We start from the raw sequence: 21,117 nt of genomic DNA, 5'->3' as shown, positions 1-21,117 counted from the left end.
AAAATAAATACTTCTCTGTGATTATAATAACGAGAATTTTAGGGAACAATTTTGCAAGAATTATTTTACAAAGTGAATTTTTAAATTAATTTAGGACAAAAGTTATAGTGTTTAAATAACACAGAAGATGAAAATATGTCCGGTGAGAAAAAGGTCTTGAAAAAAAAGTCTCACGTCCCTACCCCTAATGGTTTCGTTCTCTAACTTTGTGGTCGCGATGCACTGTGGATTGTAAACAAAATGGCCGGAGCGGAAAGAAGGGTGAGTTAAATTTCAAGTGCAATATTTGTCGCTCTTTTTTGTTGTAATTGAAAGTTCCTTTGCAACTTCTGTTCACATTATTATCACATCGATGAGTGGCTCTTTACAATCACAGAGGATTTTAGGTTACACCGTTCTTTAATAGAAAACCGCCACCGGAAATTTGATCACGGAAGAATATTGGACGATATTTTATGCTCTTTGTTTTTGATATGCCTGAATGAATTTGGTCCAACTCAAATGGCGCTATTCCGTGAAAACACGGCACTAAAATTTTTCGATAGAAAGCCAAGATGATCGACGTGAAATGCAAATGATCGATTTCCCAAGAGGATTGATGGAGTGTTCTAAAGAGTTGTTGCGAAATACAACAAACTCCTATTTAATATTAGGAAAGTTTTCGCATCTATCCGCGAATTCCCGCGTTGCATAGACGACTTTGATATTATGGGCGCCTTTCTAGAGACTTGATTAAAATGAGTAATTCTTTCATTAAAATGTAACTTTCACTTGGAATCATGTTACGATTTTGAAAGAAGTTATAATTGATTTAATCGATCCGCTTTTTGAATCAAGCAACATCACGAATGTAACCTATATCACTGCTTTGATTACAGCTGATCAGATGCAGTGACTAATATCCTAAAAAATTATTTATATACATACAGTTTCTCTGTATTTATCATAATTTATCGTGCCCCAGCTAAAGCCAATATCTGAATATTTTTGGCATTTATAACAAGTTACTTGTTAGATTATCTGTCACTAGACAACTCAGAAGTTATGTTGTGTATTAAGACCAATCGTAAAGGTACTAATGAAAGTTTACGCAGCAGTAAAAGTGTCGGTAAAGCGCCCATGAAGGTAATGTTTAATCAAATTTATGGATACTTTTGCATTTTCCATATTTCAAGAAATTTCTTTTGAGTCCACTTACAAAATTCTTTGCTTTGGGTCAGTTTTCATTGTTTTTCAAGTCCTTTCTTTTCTTAATGAAAGAATATATCACAGGTGTTAATTCGAAACAGCAGGTTCGTGTCTTTTAAAGTATAAATTTTTTATGACGTTCATTGTAGCATTTTGATGACAGTTATGTGAGGCTAGTATCCTAAGAAAAATGTCGGTTGTCGACGTTGTTTGCTTTGTAATGGCATGGCCAACATTTAAAGTTGCACTCTGTAATTAAATTAAATGTATTCCTCTACAGTTCCTGACAGTTATGCTAATTTGCTGTACCCTTTCTGTTGTTTTTTGGCATGTTTCTTCACAGCAGGCTTTTCTCTGCTCTTAATTTGTTATGTTAAGCAATTCTTAAGCTTGACAATGGTAGAATTGACTATCTTTTGCACTGAAACCAGCCCTTGAAATATATGACTAGAGAACAAACACTTTTTCTTGTAATTGTACATACTACAACATTCACCACAATACTTGAAAATTTGTTCTTGTGATTACCCTCTTCCTGACACAATTTAGAGATTTGCATTCCTTGCATGCCAAGTATTTATCAAGCTGTTTTTTGCTGTCTAGCTGAGACTCAAGGTTTATCTGGATGAAAGGCAGAAAGTGGCAGAAATATTTGTTACACAAGTGACAAAATGCAAAGATATAGTGCAAAGGTTACAACGACAGATCCAGGAGACTGATTGCTATCTAATAGAAGTGTGGCAAGGATGTGGTAGGTTTGGTGTTATTGATGCATATCTTTATAAACCTAAAATCAACTCCACCAAGCTAGTAACAGTTTTTGGAAGTAGTTTTCATAGAGAATTGAAATGGCGGTACTTTTGCAACATTACTCTCTTTCATGCACCGTTTGCAGTAATATCACTCTGCTTTTTTTACAAAATGCGATGTGGCTCTCTGCCAATTTGTATACCTCTTCATGAATACATAATCACTGGTTAGATTTGTATATTTATGAATAATTTTCTATTTTTGTACTTATGTCTCCAGTAGATTGTTTTTTATAAAGAAATTGTATCTTCATTTTCTAACTACTAGCTATCAATCCATGAATTTTGACCAGTTGATGACGCTCAATATTTTTAATATCTGTTGCCAAATCGAAAATGATTAAATTAAGATACAGGAATGTGCTTAAAATTGGATTGACACATTGGATAAACAATAGGAAAAGCATTTATTTGTAAATTTAGAAATATTGTAATATTTTAGCACATCACCCTGTTTTAAATAAATACAGCCTCTCCTTCAGCTAATATTCAATTTTTCAAATTAAGGAAAAGTTGAAGGTAAAATTTGTGATCAATAACAATTTTTTTTAACCTATCTATTTTTATGCTGCTGTAAAAAGGCTATAACACCTTGAAGTTTAATTTGTGTTTTGTAGACAGGATGTGAGCTTTTTTTTGTTTCTTCCTCAGAACGTCTTGTACCTGATAGTGAGTCAATCTTCAGTACTTTACTTGAATGGGGAAGCGATCTGGAAGATGTGAAGTTTTACCTGCGACCAAGGGAGGAGATACCATCTTACTCACAAGCTGTTAATGGTGAGATATGTAATTTGTTACCCTGAGTATCATTCACCCGGAGTTCTGCAGATCAGTTACATATTTGTGACCCTCTTTTGTGATTGTGGGAATAAAACTTGATACTTCACATATTGTTTTTTAAATTTTACTTCATGAAATGCTTTGAGTGCTTTAGGTTCTTTTTTTGTTGTTGTTGTTTTGTTTGTTTTCATCTTTTCATTATCTAAGCCAGACATTCCATGAAATGTTTTATTTCTGAATGCTTTCCTGACTAAAAAAAACTAAATTCCAGAAACACTATCTCATGAATAAACTTCTGATATTGAAGTAAATACACCCTCTCAATTTTAATATATGGAAGCATGTGATCCAGACTTAATATTTTTGAAAAAATATATTTTTTAAGCCCAGTTTTCCCTGTTATTGTTAATTTAAAAAAATTGAAAATATACATGAAATATATGTGCCTTTTGTTTTCCCATCTTAAACAGACACTTTTAAATGAGAAAAGAAAAGGTGTATATGCTTCAGGTATTTTTTTTTCAAGTTGCAATGTTTTTGAAAATGGGTATCTACTTATATATTAGTTAGATATAGCTCTTTGGCATTACAAAGCTTTGCTTTCATGTCCAAATTGAGCGCTCTACTTAGGAGGAGTCATGTCTCACAATTGTGCATCCTCACTAGTTTATCTAGTTCAAGTCCTCTGGCATGGCTTGGAAGATACCACAAATGTGGGATCATTCGGGGTAACTTAATGCTTACACCTCCTTCCTAGCATCAGCACTGCACTGAATGCCAAAACAGTACTGTCTGCAGTTATATATATTAGTCTTTTGAGAAGTGTTTTGGAAAAGTGGCACATGAGTTGCAGCAGAGTGCGTCACTGATGTTCCCATAACGATTTGATGTCTGCTGTGATCTTTACTGGTAGTAACTGTACAGACCCATGGCAACATGGAACCCATTTGTTTCATATAATCAAAATTAAAGTAAAATGCTCATAAAGGTGACCTTAACTATGCATCTGTCCACCAAAAGGTCATTAAAATAAGAACCAATCCTTGTGTGTAGATTCAACTTCTCGACATATAATTCTACATCTGTATGGCCTTTCAAAGTATGTTTAAAGTCATAAGCTTTGTCTTACTTTTTCAAATTTAGGATCAACAAGTCAAAGGGTTAATGGTTTTAAAGAGGAAACACCACTTTCACGAGATGTGGTAAGAAAGACATCCCCATGAAAAAAAAAGATTGATGGAACAATAATAGTAATTGTTAATTTGACCCTTAGGGTCAGGTATTCGAGCAAAGTTTAGCAGTTGTTTAACAAAACCGTGTTCTAAGCCATCTTCAATTCAGCCCAACCTTAAACTGAACTTTCACTGTTGTGAGCAGTGCCAAGAGGTCCATAAGCTTATATAGGAAATTTATTTAATGAAATCAACTCTCACATAGAGAATCGCTAAGGCCCACTGCTTGCGTAAGACCATAATTTGAGTAAGACCTCATGTAAATACTGAAACCACCCTAGGCTTCCTGTAAATGATACACTTATAAGTTCTAACGTTCTGCAAAAAAAAATTTCCATGCCTCTATCAGTCCTGTAATCAAACCAAGAGTCTTTAAGAGAAAATATTGTTGCCTTTTGAAGTAATACTGTCCAACTTATTTACTCATTTTGTAAATTCATTTTTGTCTTAATCAAATTTTATCCCACAAAAAACTTTAAATTGTTTGACATTGCATTTTAAATAGAGAAGCCCTTTTAGAATGGAACAAGACTTCTTGGCTCTGCTGATACAGATCAACCCTTGAACTCCCATAAGAGACCAAGATATAATTTCTCCTTACAATATCAATACAATATCAAGCAGACAAGTAACGAGAATAAAGGAAAGTATTAAAAAAGGTTCAAGTTGATCCAATACCAAATTCTCCAAACTTACATCATGAGAATTGTATGGCGGATGGTAAGGAGAATAACTGACGTGATCTTGGTAGTGAAAAGGTTAAACCTGTCCAGAGATTGTTATGGCATATATTCTTTTGTTTTTGTTTTTTGTTTGCTACGTATCAGCTTTTAGGCGGGAATAGAATATCGATTAGTGAACTGAAAGAATTCGCCGCCAGACAACAGCAGGAGATTGCAGCTAAAGAAAAAGAACTTAAAGCAAAGCAGGTTCAGTTTATGGAAATGAGACGGAAATTACAGAACAAACCTCAGAATCCATCTGTGCAGCAGTTGTCGGCTAAAGCCGATGAGCAGGAACAGCGGCTAAGAGAATTACGCCATGCGCAGGATCAAACAGATTCTTATAAACTAAGCAATGGTGCTTTGGGTACGTTTGGAATTTTAACCTTTTTATTATCTGCGAGTTTATTCTCCTTGCAAACTGATACACTTATTCTTGCATGTTGGTTGTGAGTGCTCTACAGATATCAAACGTTACTTTCCATCACAAGATTTTGCCTTCGCCCAAAATGAGCCAATCGGAACAAAAGTCGTGTTGAGAACCCATCCTATCCCAGAAGTCATAGAGTCAAGGGATTTTCTCGGTTTTTTTACGCGTCAAGCTGTGTTAGACTTAATGTTTGAGAGAATGAAAATATTTAAACCTTCAAACAGCCAATGAAATGCAAAGAGAGAAACCCTCATGTGGCTTTCCCCACGTTTTTTTTTTTTTTTTTTTTTTTCTTTTTACCAGTAGCATCTGTTGTGAAACATTATCAGCTTATTCGACGTTGTTACGCAGAAGTAGCTGTGGCTGATTTACTATCTCAACTTAACCAATCGAAACGACATCCCTAAATAGCCGATCAAATGCAAAGAATTAACTTCTCGAGTGATTGTTTCCCGCGCTTTTCACCTGTTGCAAGAATTGTAACGAATTCCAATTGACCTATCACAACTTTCCCCAGGTAGCAACTGTCTCTCTCTCTCTTCTTAGCAACACTAACGATGAAATCGTCCTTATTTCAGCCGAGGAATTGGAAAATGTACGTTCCCATTTCATGGAGAAAGAAAAAGAACTAGCAATAGCAGTTGCAAGAGTTGAAAGCCTCACTCGGCAACTGGATAAACAAAGAAAGGGATGGTCTCAGGCAACTCCAAGTCGACAGAAAACGCACCAAGAGCTGGAACTAGAACGACTTCGAAAGGAATTGATGGTAAACGCATATCACGTAATTGCTGTGCACCATTGTGACGCAAGTGTGCTCTGTTATTACTAGATAAATTGCAAAACACTTGTTTTTCCTTCCTCGATATTTCCTTCCACCTCTGCTAAAGAGTATTCCGTAAACTGATGACGGAAGTTTTACAAAGAACGGTCTCCATATTGATGAAATGTCAATCGTCAAATGGGTGGCCGTAAACGATGACGTCAAATGGTTATGTCATCACTTGGTTACAGTCCCCTTTCTATCAATCTATATGCTAGTGCTCCGTCGCTCAATCGGATGGAGGCAGCCTTTCGTTTTTAAGACAATGATCTTATTTTGAATGATAATAACACAATACTATTGAGGTCGAGCTTTTTTCGGGTTGAAATGCCGTTTAAAAATTATCAGGGTAAGTATGGACAGAAGGTAGAAAACTTGCACCACCCTCTCGACAAATCAGATGACAAATAAAAAGCACTTGCGCCTTGATCGCCCGCGTTTAGTCCGCGTTTTTTGCGCGTTTTTTCTGCGTTTTTCTAAGTTTGCTTGATTTCCCTTTGATTCCTCAATTGGTTCTTTGTGTTATTTCCCTCTCTTCTGATTGGCTGTTGTGACTGCTTTTGCTTTTGGTTTTACGGTACTTAAATGAACTGCACCCTAATAGTAGCTTTTCCTTCTTATTTAGACGCGGAACGAATTGAATCATCAGCAAAGCGTACAGATACAATCCCAAAAACAGCTCCTCGCGGAAAAACACAAAGAACTGTTTGAACTTGAATCCCAAATTGACAGGCACTCCAATAATTTACGGCATAAAAGATCACAGGGTAACCACATCGCTGCTTCGAACCATCACGTCGTGAATGGGGTCACTTCATCCACAGACGAACCAGACTTTTTGGAGATGGACTACAGCAGTCTAAGGACCTTCTCGAAACGACAGCATAAAACGAACAACGCCGAGTCTAAAAGCGGAACCGGAAATTCTGCTACTACTTCCGGTTCCTTTCGCAGGCGCGGTCGCAACGGCAGAAAATTAGAAACGTTGCTTGAAGTAGAAGAGGAAGTTTCTGACGGTCACGCAAGTAATAAATCGTCGACGGAAGACCTAACGCAGGGACCAGGTCCACCGAGAGCGTCACGCGTGACAGTGTTGAAATCACGTTTTGAAGCAGAAGGCGTGACGTCTGCAAAGATGGTAAATCGGTCCCCTAGTCCTGCTCGTCGCGTGGACCCCGAAGGAGTTGAAACACCTCCTAAAATGGCTGGTGTCGACGGTTTGCATTCAGTTAGTGAAAATCGATATTGCAATGAAAGTGATTTATTTGACTATTCTTCCTTGAAGTCAAGACCTTCTCATGTAAACGAGGAGGAACAGATCTCCACTTCAAAAGAGGATGCCCTTGAAGTTTCACCTTCGTCAGAAGCAAAACCTGAACCAGCACACAATGGCACGGAGTGTTCGAGTCCTAGTGATGAAGAAGATTTTTCTGGACACAGTTCTCCTTTGTCGGTTGCGTCTTCGTCCTCTTCTTCATCAAATTCGTCTACTTCCAAAGCTGCAGTCTTTGCAATTACGGGCGTTGTGAAGAAGACGGGGAACTTTGCGCCCCAATCAGAGAAGCCGCAGTCCCAATACTCAGAATCATTTTCGCCTCAACGCTTGCCCCAAGGACTTTCGTATTCAAACATGTTTGAAAATTCTAGAGCTCAGCCAGAGCAGCCAGTTGGTGATGTTTTAACGCCTAAGAGTGACGATGGAGATTTTCCATTGCAAGCTCGCCTGGTTAAATCAGAAGGGTTTTCAACAAAAAATGAAAATATTGGCACCTCAGCACAACCGACGGTGCTTGATTTTTCAAGATCAAGAATGAAACCCCAACAACCAATACATGAAAGTGTTCAGAATAACCAAATGAATGGTAGGAAAGTCGAACAAAAGTTTTCCAGTCCACCTGAAGTAAAATCTTTAGCGACCAAACTTGAACAATTCAATGCAAGGAGTGCAAAACCAGCTACGGGTGCACAAATTGGAAGCGATAGAGGAAACGTTTCCAAACGGACTGAGCTGAAATCTACGGATTCTTCGGTTAAATCTGGAAAGATACAGTTGTCACGGCTTCGGTATTCGACGGGCACTTCAGTCAACAGCGCTCTGCCGCAACAAATTGTGATGGAAAACAGCGATTCAGAAAAAAACGTGAAGGATCTATCGTCAAAACGAAACAAGGAAACAGCCTTGATGGATGCTTCAGGGGCAAATAGGATGGAAAATTCATCGCATGCTTCGCTGCAACGGTTATCGCAAAACTCTATCCAAACAAATGGCCATGCTGAGAAAGAAGATTCGGTGGCGTCAATTAACGATTTTGGACGCTCAAGCGAAAAGGAAAGATCTGAAAAAACTTCAAACCGAAACGATGAAACTGATAGCTCAAGAATGTTCTATGAAAAACAAAATAATGATATCTTGCCTGTGGATGATGCGCAAACCCCGCCATTAGTATTTCGACCAATATCTTACCGCGCGAAGAAGTCAGCTGGTTTGCAAAGTAGCGTCAGTACATCTGCCGATCGATCCGAACTCGGTTCTGCGATTTCTAATTCGGTATCCATTCGTGGCAACTCGTCTTCGCTTACGAAGATAACGGTAACGCCGTCTGCTTCGTATTATAATGCGAGAGATTCGAACATCCCCGAGCAACGTTCGCCTGTTCCGACGAGTAAACGATCTAGGTTTATGTTTCACAGCGTGACTCCTACTTCATCCGAGGGTGACACTTTACTCGGTGGCACTTTTAACGAACAAGAACGCAAGGAATTCGGAGACAATGGAAATTTAGACAAGGAAACTGGACTCACAAATACACAGATTAATAACCAGGCACGAGAAAACACAGATGCTCGCCTAAATTCCAAACAAGTTGTTTCTTCATTCAATATAAAGCTATCGGGTCGGAGTCAAAAATGGAAACAAGGACTGGAAGAAATTTCTTCGCCTGAGAAAATTAGTAAATCAGATCAAGGGAAAGAAAATAATAAATCTTCGGAACTTGTCTCATCAAGAAGGAAAATCTTCGAAGGTAAAGAGCTTATTGTCGAAAGTAGTCGACCCAGTTCCAAAAATGAACAAACTAACTCCGAAAGAGACCGAGTACCTCCCGAAATCGGGCCGTTTTATCACGACAATGGTAATTTAAAACCTGAAAGTGGTCGACTTAGCTTCGGAGTTGGTAGACCAGATGTCGAAAGTCTTCGATTAAGTCGGAAAGGAGAAAGTGAGGAAACGAATGAAAACACACCGATAGATTTATCTTCCGAACTTTCAATTTCTCCGAATGCAAATCTTCCCGATGTTACCAGAGTTGATTTTCAGAAAAGCCAACTTGAACAAGCACGTTTTTCCAAAACTACGTTATCTTCTTCAGAAGATGGGATCCATGGGTTCAACGCTGAACTGAGGCCAAAGGATTCACATGATAAAAATGACACTCTTTCAGGAACCAATCAAGGTTTAAGAGACCTGGAAACAAAGGACCGGGTAACAGTTCAAGATTTCCCAGTTGATATCAATAATATTAACACAGTGACACCCTTGTCTGTAAACGGAGATATAGGACTCGGTAGTCAGTCGAATAACTCCTTATCAGAACTCGTCCAAGATAAGCGGAATATTGATGATACCTCAAAGTTCGCGCTCGTGAATGGAGATGTACTTAAAAATTCTCCAGAAAACTTGTCCAGCGATTCTACTGAAAGTGCCGCTACGCTTGCGCAGAAGATTTCTAAAAAGAAGAAGCCGAGGCGCGTCAGCCTTGACCCTTATGCTGTATTACTGGACGCTGCAGTTGAGGGAGAACTGGATCTAGTAAAGCAAGTCGTTCGTGAGGTACTGATTTGAAATATCTCATCTCCTTTTTCTCTCCTTCTTTCTTTGTTTTATCTGTATCTCTTTATTTTTTCTTTATTAATTTTTTCTTCCTTCCTTTTTTTTTCCTTGCTCTCTATTTCCCTTTCTTTCTAACTTTCGTTTTTTTTTTCCCTCTGCCTTTTTTTTTCTTTCGTCTAACATGAGTTGCTCTAGGCTGCCTTCAACCATTAAAAGTGATTCACATGAAAGTTCTCCCTACAATTTCCATACATTGTCCTATAAACAAGTAAGGAGAATAGACAAAATCATCACCCATGGGGTTTTATCTTGTCAGTTATAACATGGTATTCTCCTAACAAATATACTTGGAAATGTACAGAAAGTAGAAGGGAGAATTTGAAATCGAACATGTGAGGTTTTGAGGTTAGGCAACTGACTGGCTTCATTATCATGTTTCTTAGGTGGATGATCCCAGTGAACCGAACAATGATGGTATCACAGCCCTTCACAATGCTGTTTGCGCAAGTCACGATGAAGTGGTTAAATTTCTCGTGGAATTCGGTGTGGATATCAACTGCCCAGACTCGCATGGATGGTACGGAGATGTTAAGTTTACCCTTAAATTTCAACTTATAGTTAAGCTATATCGACGTTGATGACATGGAATAGAACGCAAGTCTCGTGGCCTTGGTGAAAAAGGCGCTGTGAGATTGAAACCGTAGTTTTATTGAGTGTCGTTTAACAAGAACCAAAGTGATCACAGCAGCCAGTCATAGCAGATAAGAACCTTCCGAGTGGCCAACAATAGCTCAAAGTTAAAAAAAAAAAAAGAAAAAAAAAGAAAACAGACAAATAAAGTGTCTGAAGCGCGGGAAGGTCTAATGTTCAAATCTCTTAGTTCAAATCCTCTCTTTGAATCACGTTCGTGAAAGATTTCTACTTTTTCTTGAAAATATTTTACTTATGGTCCTCTTCTTTTCCCTTTGCACAGGACTCCACTTCACTGTGCAGCTGCCAACAACGCCACAGAAATGGCTCGCTTCCTAATTGAACATGGCGCGTGTATTTTTGCTGCTACTTCACTAGAGAAGAAAACTCCCATGCAGTGTTGTGAACGGGGTGTACCCGATTACTTTAGCTGTATGAAATATCTGAATGGTGAGTCATTCTCGTATTTTGGAATGTTTATTATTATTATTATCATCATTATTTTTTTTTTGTTCGTTGCTTCATTATTTGTTTTTGGACGGAATGCTTTAATAATTAGAATCATGGAAAAGAGTTGAGTCCTCGTCGTCGAAATCGTGATCAGAGTTTCTCAGAGGGCGTAAAACTGTCATTTATCCTCCTCCTTTTTACTTGTGTTTATGAGAAGGCGCTAGAACTAGTTCCGCGAGATTTGTGCAACTTTCTTGGCAATATCCAAATAAGACTTTTTTTTTCAGATTGTTATCGAAAGTACACGTAGTTTGGGGACTGCTGTAGCTGTGTTTGACTAAGATTTATAATTGGTTCAGAAAACTCGTGCTGCACTCTCGACCGACAAGTTAAAAAACTGAAATCAATCACAACTTATTTGGTTTGTTCTCGATTTCCCGTGTGTGAGGCAATTAAAAGCTCTCTCCTCCAAGGTCTTAATGATTTCCTGTGATATTTCCCTTTATTCTGATTACTTTGGGTATGGTGTTACGACACTTAATAAGAACGAGTTATTGACTCCGGATTATCGGATTACTTTTTCGGATTCTCATCGTTGATCGCCTTTTTCCACGGATTTTGTCCACCGATGTCGAAGAGATCGACATTTTTCTCCCAGTAAAAAATAAGATTCTTTTCTACCCATCACGGAATAAATGACGAGTGGCATGAACGCGTGTAGACCTATACCAAAACTGATTAGAATGGTTTCTGTCAACACTGTCTTTTTCTCTGCTCATTCAGATGTTCAGGAAAACTTCGGACTCGTTAACGACGGTCGGGTTTACGCACTCTACACCTACACAGCTGAAAAGGACGACGAGTTGAGCTTCGAATGCGGCGAAGAATTACTGGTACTGACGCGGGGAGATGATACGGAGAAGGAATGGTGGTGGGCCCGGAACAACCGCGAGGAGACTGGGTACATACCGAGAAATTTACTTGGGGTAGGTGATAATACCTTATGTGAGCTTGTTTCTATGAAATTGCAGTGATGTCTTTGTTTTGTTTTTTCTTGCTTGATCGCTCATGCTGCTCCAAAATCATCTCCGAATTGATGCCACATCCAGGCTCTGGGTGAAGCCACCCTTGGAAATTCAAATACCTTTTCTTGACAACAATGTGAACGTAACCAAGAACAACCTGCCCTGTTGGGTGTGGCCGCTGTGGTCTAACCTGCGACCAGGCGCGTTTTTTTGCCTTTCTCTTTTCCTTTTTCAGGGGCGCACGATGGCGTAGCAGCGCAAGAGTCAGTGGTCAGGAACACGTTCCGTCCACTCTTGTGTCACCGCACTATCCCCCCTCCCCCGGAAGATATCAACTCCTGATCGAGGGCTAACCACGGTCTTGATATGTGTTTAACAAGACCTATGATTTTGTAACTTCTTGGATAGGATGTCTCTCTAGACCTCAAGTCCTGAACAAGGCGTGAACGTTTGCCATGCGCAGTTTTCATGCGCATTACTAACATCTTTTTATCTCATTCTCCGTAATTTGACTGAAGTGGCTCTGTGAAGCCGATATGTCAAAATTCGCGATGTACTGCACAGTAGCGGTATGAGCAGATTTTGTCATCATGGGGATTAGGGCCTTCGGCTGCATTCCCTCCCCATCCCCACCCCTGAGCGCAAACCTTCCTTACGTACATTGTTTATAAAATGTTTATAATATTAAGGCTTTACATGGTTGATTCTTTTCTCACAGTTACGCCCCAGAATTTCGCCCGTTTGACGAGGCAAAAGAAACGCTAATCTAAAGAAGGTGAACTTATGTGCATGAAATACAGTCAAAGACTAAAACAAGCTAGGATATATTTGGGGGAACATAACTTATATCACAAAATTCTTTTCAAGATTACTGCTAAAAACCATGAAAGAGGTTGTGCCTCAAAATCTGATTAGAAAACAGTGAGTGGTAAACTGTATCAGTAACTCAATGATAATAGTGTCTTTACATGCACAAATAGCAATTTTTTTTTTCAAGGCCAGGTAGTAGCAGATTTGTCATTCTGTTTTGGATCTAGTGTTGAATCACTTTCGAATATTTATAGAAATAGTGGCTATTTATTTTTTAAAGAAGTAGAACTTAATAAGATTCTTTTTCACATCGACAATAGTTCAAAACACAAGCATAATTTTTAAGTAATGGTATTTGCAGAAATATATATTTAAATGATATTATTAATGAGTATGCATACTTCATATATTTGAGCACTTTATGATGGGTGACATGATAACAAAAACCTAATAATAAATATGTTGATAATTTATCTTGGACAAATTTAGGTTTCCGGGAAATCAGAGCTTAATGATAGCCAATTTCAGAATAGTTTATATAACTGAGTTTCCAAGATAGTGAAATTTGTTGCAATGTCAACTTACTAGAAAATTGTACATGATTATATCATTGAAAAATCAAGTTTGTGATTTCATCGTCAAATGTTTTTCTAAGACTTGAATCAACAGTTTTTGTGAAAGAAAAATTTATTTAACTAAAATTAGTGGCTTAGGTCTATAAACATTAAATTAATATATAAATGCACAAGTCTTCTCTGTTAGATTTTGTCACCAGTGCCCAGTCCTAACTCTCTCATTACCTATGACGTCACGAACTTATGAAGTCACATTTATGCCACCTGCACCTCCCCCTCTAATACTCCAACCCCACCCCTCCCTTGTCAAACTACAACTGTTCCTTTAACCCTTCAACTCCCATCAGTGACGAAGACGGAATTTCTCCTTACAATGTCAATACAATATCAACACAATATCAACCAGATAAGTGTTGAGAATAAAGAAAAATATCAATTTGGGGATAACTCGTTGATCCAACACTACATTCTCTGAACTAACATGATAAGAATTGTATGGTTGACAGAAAGGAGAATTAAAAATTTGATCTGGGAGTTAAAGGGTTAAGACTGACCTCAACACTTTACAGTGAACAGATTGAAGTTTTATTCTGTTGTTTGGTAAACATTCTGCACACGATTGGTGATATTTAAATGAAAACAAAAAATAACAGAAGTCACAACAACTACAAAAATAATTATTCCATTTGTTGTTGGTTCTTTTTCCAAAGCCTGGCCATCTGGAGCAGTTTAAAGTTAGGCATGTTGGCTTCATCGTCAGGAAAGATGTAATCATAGTATTCCTCCCACCCAGCGTCTGACTGCAAGGAAGAATATTCTTAATAGTGTCACAAATCTCCAAAGAAAAATATAAGATCTAATAAAGAGAAAAGGAAATTGTAGTGGGGCCAAAATTTTATATACGCAGCTACGAATTATTTTTGATAACAAGACATTTGACAAATTGAAAACAGGATTGATATGTCACGCGACATTTTGGCTTAGGCAACGGATTGCGTGACGACCGACAATCGAAGTTATAAGAAGAAGTTTGAAGAGATTTCTTACTCCGTCGTCCGTTTGTACTTTTCTTCTCTTCTTTTCTCGGCGAGGCATCTTTTTCTTGATTTTTTCTTGTGAGCTTTCGTCTCCATATTCATCCTAAAGGATCAAAATAACAAAATTAAATCAGTTCGACCTTTCATAAAAGTTTCTTTATCAACCAATTTTAATAATACCTCGAACTCTTTCCACGCTTCGAGTACCATAACTCGTTCTTCTTTCTCCTCTGCTTTTCTGAGAGATTTGCTGGCGCGTTCGTAAACAGTCTTGAAAAATAATATTTATAGTATGAGCAAAATGGCGAAAGATGATTCACATCTCGGAGGATTCGAGTTCACAGATTTTTTGACGGCATTTGAAGCAGTAGAAACTATTTCAACTTAAATGTTCCGCCATGAATCCTTTCCTACACGACAAATAAATCATTTCGTTGAGTTGTCCGCTTTGGGCTCTCCTCAAAGGTTCATCGGGCGTTGCGTGACTGTAGGTTTCCCACTCAGATGAACTACCATGGTCACGGTCTCGATCAAGAATATAGGATGGCCATTTTACATACCTTGCTTGTATGATACTTTCATCGGTTGCTGTAGAGGCCTCGAACTGTGCAAAACTAATCCAAACCTTTGAAAAGAACATTTCAGGAGAATCACAGACGGAAACTAGAACTTTACACTAGGTAAGCGAATACAAGGAAACATGGCTGTAAATTTGCTTCGACATGTTCGCGGTTAATTAATATCATGATGAAATTAACGACACCGTACATTTTTGCAAAGCACTGAAAACAATCATACTCGAATAGAAAGACGTAATGGAAATATCTGCTCTTGTACAAGAGATTCAACAAAATAGCAGAGATAGAATTTAGGGAAAAACAATTAAAAAATACAACCTTGACGTGTTGCGTTCGTTTTAGTAGCCTCTCATACAGATCTCGTGTTTTGTCGTACTCTTCCAAGTTTATCTCAAAATCTATGTAGGCTTTCCGCAAAACCTGAGAACCACAGAAACTGCTGTTATTTACTTGTTGCTATATGTTTTAATATAACAGTTTGAACAATTAAACAAGGGGAATTAGGGGGGAAATTTCGTAAAAGCTGAGTACAAAAGAGGAGCCTTTTCCTCTGCTTAAAAACTAAGTAACTTGGGAAAATATAGCAGATTAATAAATTTGTTCAGTTAAAAAAAAAAAAGAGAGAAAAAAGAGGAAGAAGAAGAGAAAAAAAGAATCTTTCGTGAATGCCGTGACCAGGATTCGAACCTGGGTTATTGCGGCCACAACGCAATGTACTAACCACTATACGATCACGGCTGCCAACCCCGCACGATAGAAAAGCAGGAAACAATATTAGAATTTAAAATAACCTATCAACGTCATTTCCGTTCTACAAGGCTGATTCCATAGTTTTACATAACCTTCAAAGAAAGGAACTTACACCATGGCCTCGTGCTAGAAACAAATTTTAAAAATAAAAATTTTAACAGTCGAAAGGAAGTAGAGCATCTTCGCCAAAAATGATGAGCTATGAAATTCTCATGAAAACATAACTTCCGGTTTTAATCCACAACTCCGTGGAAAGCACTATACGAATATTCATTTCAGTTCGGGCAAATCACCTGAATTGCAAATGTCATTTCGTTTCACAACAATTGATAAAACGTTCGAATTAAAACATAAGGCGTGATTTCATAGATGTTGTGTGTTTCTTAAAAAGTTCACATCGCGAATTGTCTTTGAAAGAGTAAAAAAAAAAATAAAATAAAACCATAGCTAGCTTGATAAGCCTCTGAAACCTCAAAAACGCTCACTCCAGAACCAATGGGTCTTAGGTCACAGTGATATACACCCGACAAAATCTTAAGTCAAATACTTTTCGGCATAGACTAAAAAATACTGCTTTAAGTATAGGATTCGATAATGGTTAAGAAGAAAAAATTGTGGGAATGTATGTTTTTACAGCTGTTTGGAATGGCGTGCAAATTACCTTTCGACCTCTCTAGTAAAGTGTATGTCAGTGTTTTGTTCGTTACGGCGGTGGCGGAATGCGTCGATTTCGTCGTGTCGTACGGCGGTGAAAGTATCGTCAACGTATACGTAACCAAAGTGGTATCGTCTGTCGGCAAGTCGAAAGGGAGCTTTCCTCGATGTTCTGCATCCCCTGATTTCTGCTACAACAGCAGAAACTGGAGACCCCATAGCTGTACCGTGTAAGTGTTTGTAGTGTTTACCTTTGTACTGAAAATAAGTTGATGTCAGGCAAAGGTTTAGTAAGTCCATAATGTCCTTTGTCGGTAGCGGTAGAGGGTCGGTAGATTGTAGGATAGCAGTCTCAGTACATTGTAGTGCCAGTTGAAGTGGAATACTTGTAAAAAGCGATTTCACATCAAATGACACTAGTTTGTAGTCGTCAGGTATCTGTACAGTCCTAGTGGCGTTAATGAAGTCCTCGGTGGATTGTAGTTTGCGTCTGTCGGTGAGCGGTTGTAGTATTGTCGTAAGGCACTTGGACAGTTGGTATAGAACTACAGAAGGAAACAATAGGTCGCATTGGGAAACCAGGTTTGTGTAGTTTCGGCAGACCATAAAGTTTCGGTGGCTGTGGTACTGAGCTCCTTAGTCGGTAGTGGCGTTGGGTGTCAATGGTGTTTGTCTTCTTGAGTGTCAGTAATGTGCTATTAAGTTTGCGTTGAAGCACAGGAGTCGGGTGCCGTTTGAGTTCTTCGTAAGTTTGTTTGTTGTTAACAAGTGCGTTCATTTTGTCGTGATAGTCAGTCTTGTCCATGACAACAGTAACTCGTCCTTTGTCAGCTGGTAGCCGAATAACTACGTCCTTGTCGTTTCTCAATCGTTTGAGGGCATGTTGTTCGTCTTTAGTCAAGTTGCTGTCATGTAGTGACGCTGATTGTATAGTGGAAGCAATTCTACTTCTGATGCTATCCTTACTAGACTCAGGCAAAAACCTCACAACTAGACTGACTGAACACAAATTAGCGACGAGCAACACAAAATAAAGATAAAAAATGCTATAGAATACTCTGCTCGGAAAATAATTGACATCAAAGTCTTAAAAGCGACAAAATAACCTTTCGAGTCAACAACAATAGGATTCACTGAGGCGGTGCGAATTGGGGCCGTAAAAATGAAAACCAAACTTTCGGACTTCGAGCGATGCCTAACGACATTATGAAGATTCTAAGACCTAGTAAATATTATTTTTGAGTAAAGAGATGTCCAAAAAGTACTTTTTAAAGAGAAGACGTTGTGTCAAAACATAGAACTTTTAACATAACTTAACGTTTCAACATAAGGCTGCGCAATTTTCTGACCGTGCACAGGTGGCCTAAGCTCCAGCTGTCATGTCATGGCAAAAACTATAAGAGTTTGTATGGGAATATTTACGACCGCTCTAAGGAACAACAAATGTAAGATAAATGCCTCACCTTACTTCCAAAGTACATCGCTTGTTATCTGACCGCTTACCATGTTGAAAAGCACCCATTTTAGCGAGTTATCCATTTCTAGTAGTAAGCGGTCACATAACAAGCGATGTACCGTGGATGTAAGGTAAGGTATTTTTATTGAGAATTTGACTTATTTTTTTATTCCTTTAAGTGGTCGTAAATATTCGCATACAGCTCTTGTAATTTCGCCATGACAGTTATTTCGCAAGATGATTACCTCGCCATCTGTGGCCGTGAAGTCAAGTAAACTACGATCTAAGCATGATGAATTCTATTTCGTGTGTTTCGTACACGCAAGAAATTCGCAAGTTTTACGCCTATAAAAGAAAATCAAGAACTGTTTTGGATAAAGCTTTCATACTGAAACGTTCCTTTGCTAGTTACGTCTTCTTTCTCACTTATAAATTTTCTGCAACCCGCCTAGCCGTGGTCGAAAAATAAAACGCGTTTAAATGCAATCTTACAACCCGGGGTGCTGGGGTGAGGTTTCTTGAGGTTGTTGTTGCACTTGCAATTAAGGAGTTAGAGCAGAGGCGTCCCAAGCTCACATCTCGAATAAGAAGAAAGATTAATTCTCGGACAATACGTATTTATTCATGAAAGGGTCACGCGTTGTGTTACGCGGTGTCAGGTTACGCGTGTGTCCGTTGCGGTTTCGGGTGATTTCTGCCATGAGACGGCTAGGAAACGTACAAAGTCTTAAAACACACATGTTTCGCCTTTGAGCTTTTTGCCATGAATACGGCCCCAGCTAGGCGGGTTACCCCACCTTGAGACGTTTACATGGCAAATTGTCACAGGGTTACCCTACCTGGCAGACCGGGCAACCCGCCTAGGCGGGTCACCCCACCTATCATGTAAACGTGATCAAGATAAAATAAGAAATTATATTGACAGGCGAGTTACCCCACCTAGGCGGGTTACCTCACCTACCTGGGGTTCCCCACCTCCATGTAAACAGGCTCTAACTTATTTTCAACGTAAGAAGCGATAGATGCATATCAAGTTTTACTCTAAAAATCAAGATAAAAGATAATCATCGGTTCTTTCAAGTATTGTCTATCCTTATGTAAAGCCACCAGCATTGATGACAGTTTAAGACTAGCACGGACAATCCAACCGCAAAATACAGATCTGTTGCCTAGTTGTGAATCGATTGTGTTGTATGATCGTCCGGGTGAGGTTAGACCCAAAACCACCTTTGTTCGTGAACGTGACAGACCGTTTCGGCGTTAGCCTGTCCAATTAGTCTTTACTTGCCTCGTTTGGCTTGACCATGCACGTAGCGGCATGTTTTTGTTGTTGTTTTTTTTTTTTTTCTTCTTCTTCTTATTCTTTTTTTTTAGTTTGGTGGAGAAGAACGATGTGCGTGACCGAACTCCTGGGAAGTAACAGTCCCGCATCTATGGCGGAATGCAGTAAATGACGTTACACTGCTTCATACAGTCAAATTGCAATCAATATATATATCAATGCCGCAAACAGTAGTAAGGCTCAATCAGCATCAACTGATCATGCTCTTTGCCCTCGTGATTAAAAAAAAAATTACCCTCTGTCTCAGCCAATCAGCATTTAGTAATTTAACCCGCATGTGGTAACATTTATAAGGAGCGTGCCACGGTTTTTCGGTTGACCGACTTAGTCTATTCATCATAAACAAGGAAATAACACTGACATAACGTTACAAAAAAGGTCAACTACGTCCTTGAATCTGATTGGTCACAAAAACTCAGCTGTCATGGGCTCTGTTTTCTCGGAATCAATAATACATCCAAAGGCAGAAATATTGGACAAGATGGCGGCCGCGCTTGCGCATATCGTCCGTAATGGCGTCCAAATAATATAAGCAACTGTATGGAAATTTGTAAAATTTCCAAAATATAACATCCAGGAGCTCATGGGGCAAAGTTTCCGTACAGCCCCATACTTCATAATGCATACAGTCCTTTGTTAGAAGAAAACAACAGCGCAAACAATAGATTACCTTTGGGACTATTCGCTTTGTTTTCAAGAAGTTGAATTTTTTTTTTTAAAGTCTTTATTCAAACCTTCAAAAAATCGCCGTTTTTTAATTAAAAATTGCGCTTAATCGAGCGCTGATTTAAAATATGTAACAGTCAAATAAAAAATTACTATGCTTTATGAAATCTATAAATCAAAACAGCTTAATTCCGCCTCATATTAGCCTCAAAATTGTTGTTTTGAAAGCGAACATTCGTAAAACGATGAAAATAAAATCGATGCTCACCTTTAAAGTTGTTCGTTGTCGTTGCCGTTTTTCCTATTCCCTTTAAAAGTAGAGTTGCTTATTTTTCTTTCTTCATTGAATGTTAAGTTTCATCCGCGGTGGTTGCGTAGACAGACACCAGCACATATAGAGGAGCTCAGTTTTTATGATGTCTTTCGAACATCATATACTTCGGCGATATGCTCGATTATATTTCTGAGAGGATCTTCTCCATATTGCTTACGCCACAACCACTCCTGTAGGTAGCTTCCTAAGAGAGCTTTGGATATTCCTGTACGAGGTATACTTCGTTTGATTCCCCACCGTGTATTTTCAATGCGCTGAGTATGAGCGCCTGTGTCTGGGTCTACGAAGTTTAGGCCGTGGTTCACTGTGAGATGATTGTAGCCCTCGTCCTGTAGGTAATCATAAGCTTTCCACATGCCGCTCATCACGCATATTCCCGACAATATTTGAGCGCGTATAATGGGTATAAGCGTATCTTTATCCCTGCGCTCTACCAGTACAAGGAAGCAGGCCTTGGTTTCACGGCAAATGCCACCAAAGACCCACTTTCCTTCAACGTAGCGACCGCGGTGATACATCTCATTTCTTCGTGCAAAATCCAACATGTTTTAAAGGTGAGGAAAATGATTTCAATGTTAATTTTTGGAATTTGAATAAGGTATTAGAAATATAATTTTGAAATTTACCCCCTATCGGCAAGAAGCACATGTTCCTCTTTTATTAGTGCAGTAGGTAATAATTAGGGATGTATATATTCAATTACCAAGGGAATTGTCTATTGTATTCAAAGACAAAGAGTAGAATGCATAATTAATAAGACGTGCATGCATAATGAAGTATGGGGCTGTGCGGAAATTTTTCCCTTCTTATTTTTTTCTTTTCATAAAATAGAAGATCTCCGGTGCTCAAATTGTGTAAGTCATGTTACGAAACACGCTTATCTGCAGATCGAGCCGCGATTGCCGCCATATTGATTTCTCTTTATATACTATTGTTCCCA

At 38.6% G+C, this 21,117-nt stretch overlaps 1 protein-coding gene, 1 long non-coding RNA gene and 1 other non-coding gene across 4 annotated transcripts; 1 reads left to right on the top strand and 2 right to left on the bottom strand.

Moving 5' to 3' along the window:
* Positions 1-234: 234 nt before the first annotated feature.
* LOC131776799 (uncharacterized) lies at positions 235-13,572 on the top strand. Of its 2 annotated transcripts, none has more exons than XM_066160138.1 (11): positions 235-261; positions 1,792-1,939; positions 2,649-2,774; positions 3,921-3,979; positions 4,837-5,098; positions 5,740-5,927; positions 6,607-9,810; positions 10,254-10,387; positions 10,784-10,950; positions 11,734-11,936; positions 12,694-13,572. In XM_066160138.1, exons 1-11 carry the CDS (start codon positions 241-243, stop codon positions 12,718-12,720), a joined length of 4,539 nt encoding a protein of 1,512 aa, XP_066016235.1. In that variant the 5' UTR covers positions 235-240; the 3' UTR covers positions 12,721-13,572. The 2 variants fall into 2 exon arrangements, with proteins under 2 accessions (XP_066016235.1, XP_058948996.2); XM_059093013.2 differs by lacking the exon at positions 235-261 and adding an exon at positions 1,035-1,125.
* Positions 13,559-20,601, bottom strand: LOC136277686 (uncharacterized). Its single transcript, XR_010715967.1, has 5 exons — positions 20,112-20,601; positions 15,294-15,395; positions 14,958-15,022; positions 14,408-14,500; positions 13,559-14,160 (listed from the first exon to the last, which is right to left on the bottom strand). It is a non-coding gene; the product is annotated as an uncharacterized lncRNA (long non-coding RNA).
* Trnah-gug (transfer RNA histidin (anticodon GUG)) lies at positions 15,642-15,713 on the bottom strand. The gene has a single exon. It is a non-coding gene; the product is annotated as a tRNA-His (tRNA).
* Positions 20,602-21,117: the final 516 nt, after the last annotated feature.

The sequence above is a fragment of the Pocillopora verrucosa genome, chromosome 13, assembly GCF_036669915.1.
Source record: "Pocillopora verrucosa isolate sample1 chromosome 13, ASM3666991v2, whole genome shotgun sequence".
NCBI classification, from domain to species: domain Eukaryota; kingdom Metazoa; phylum Cnidaria; class Anthozoa; order Scleractinia; family Pocilloporidae; genus Pocillopora; species Pocillopora verrucosa.
Note: the sequence above shows the minus strand (reverse complement) of the source record. Positions and strands in the feature narration are given on the sequence as shown.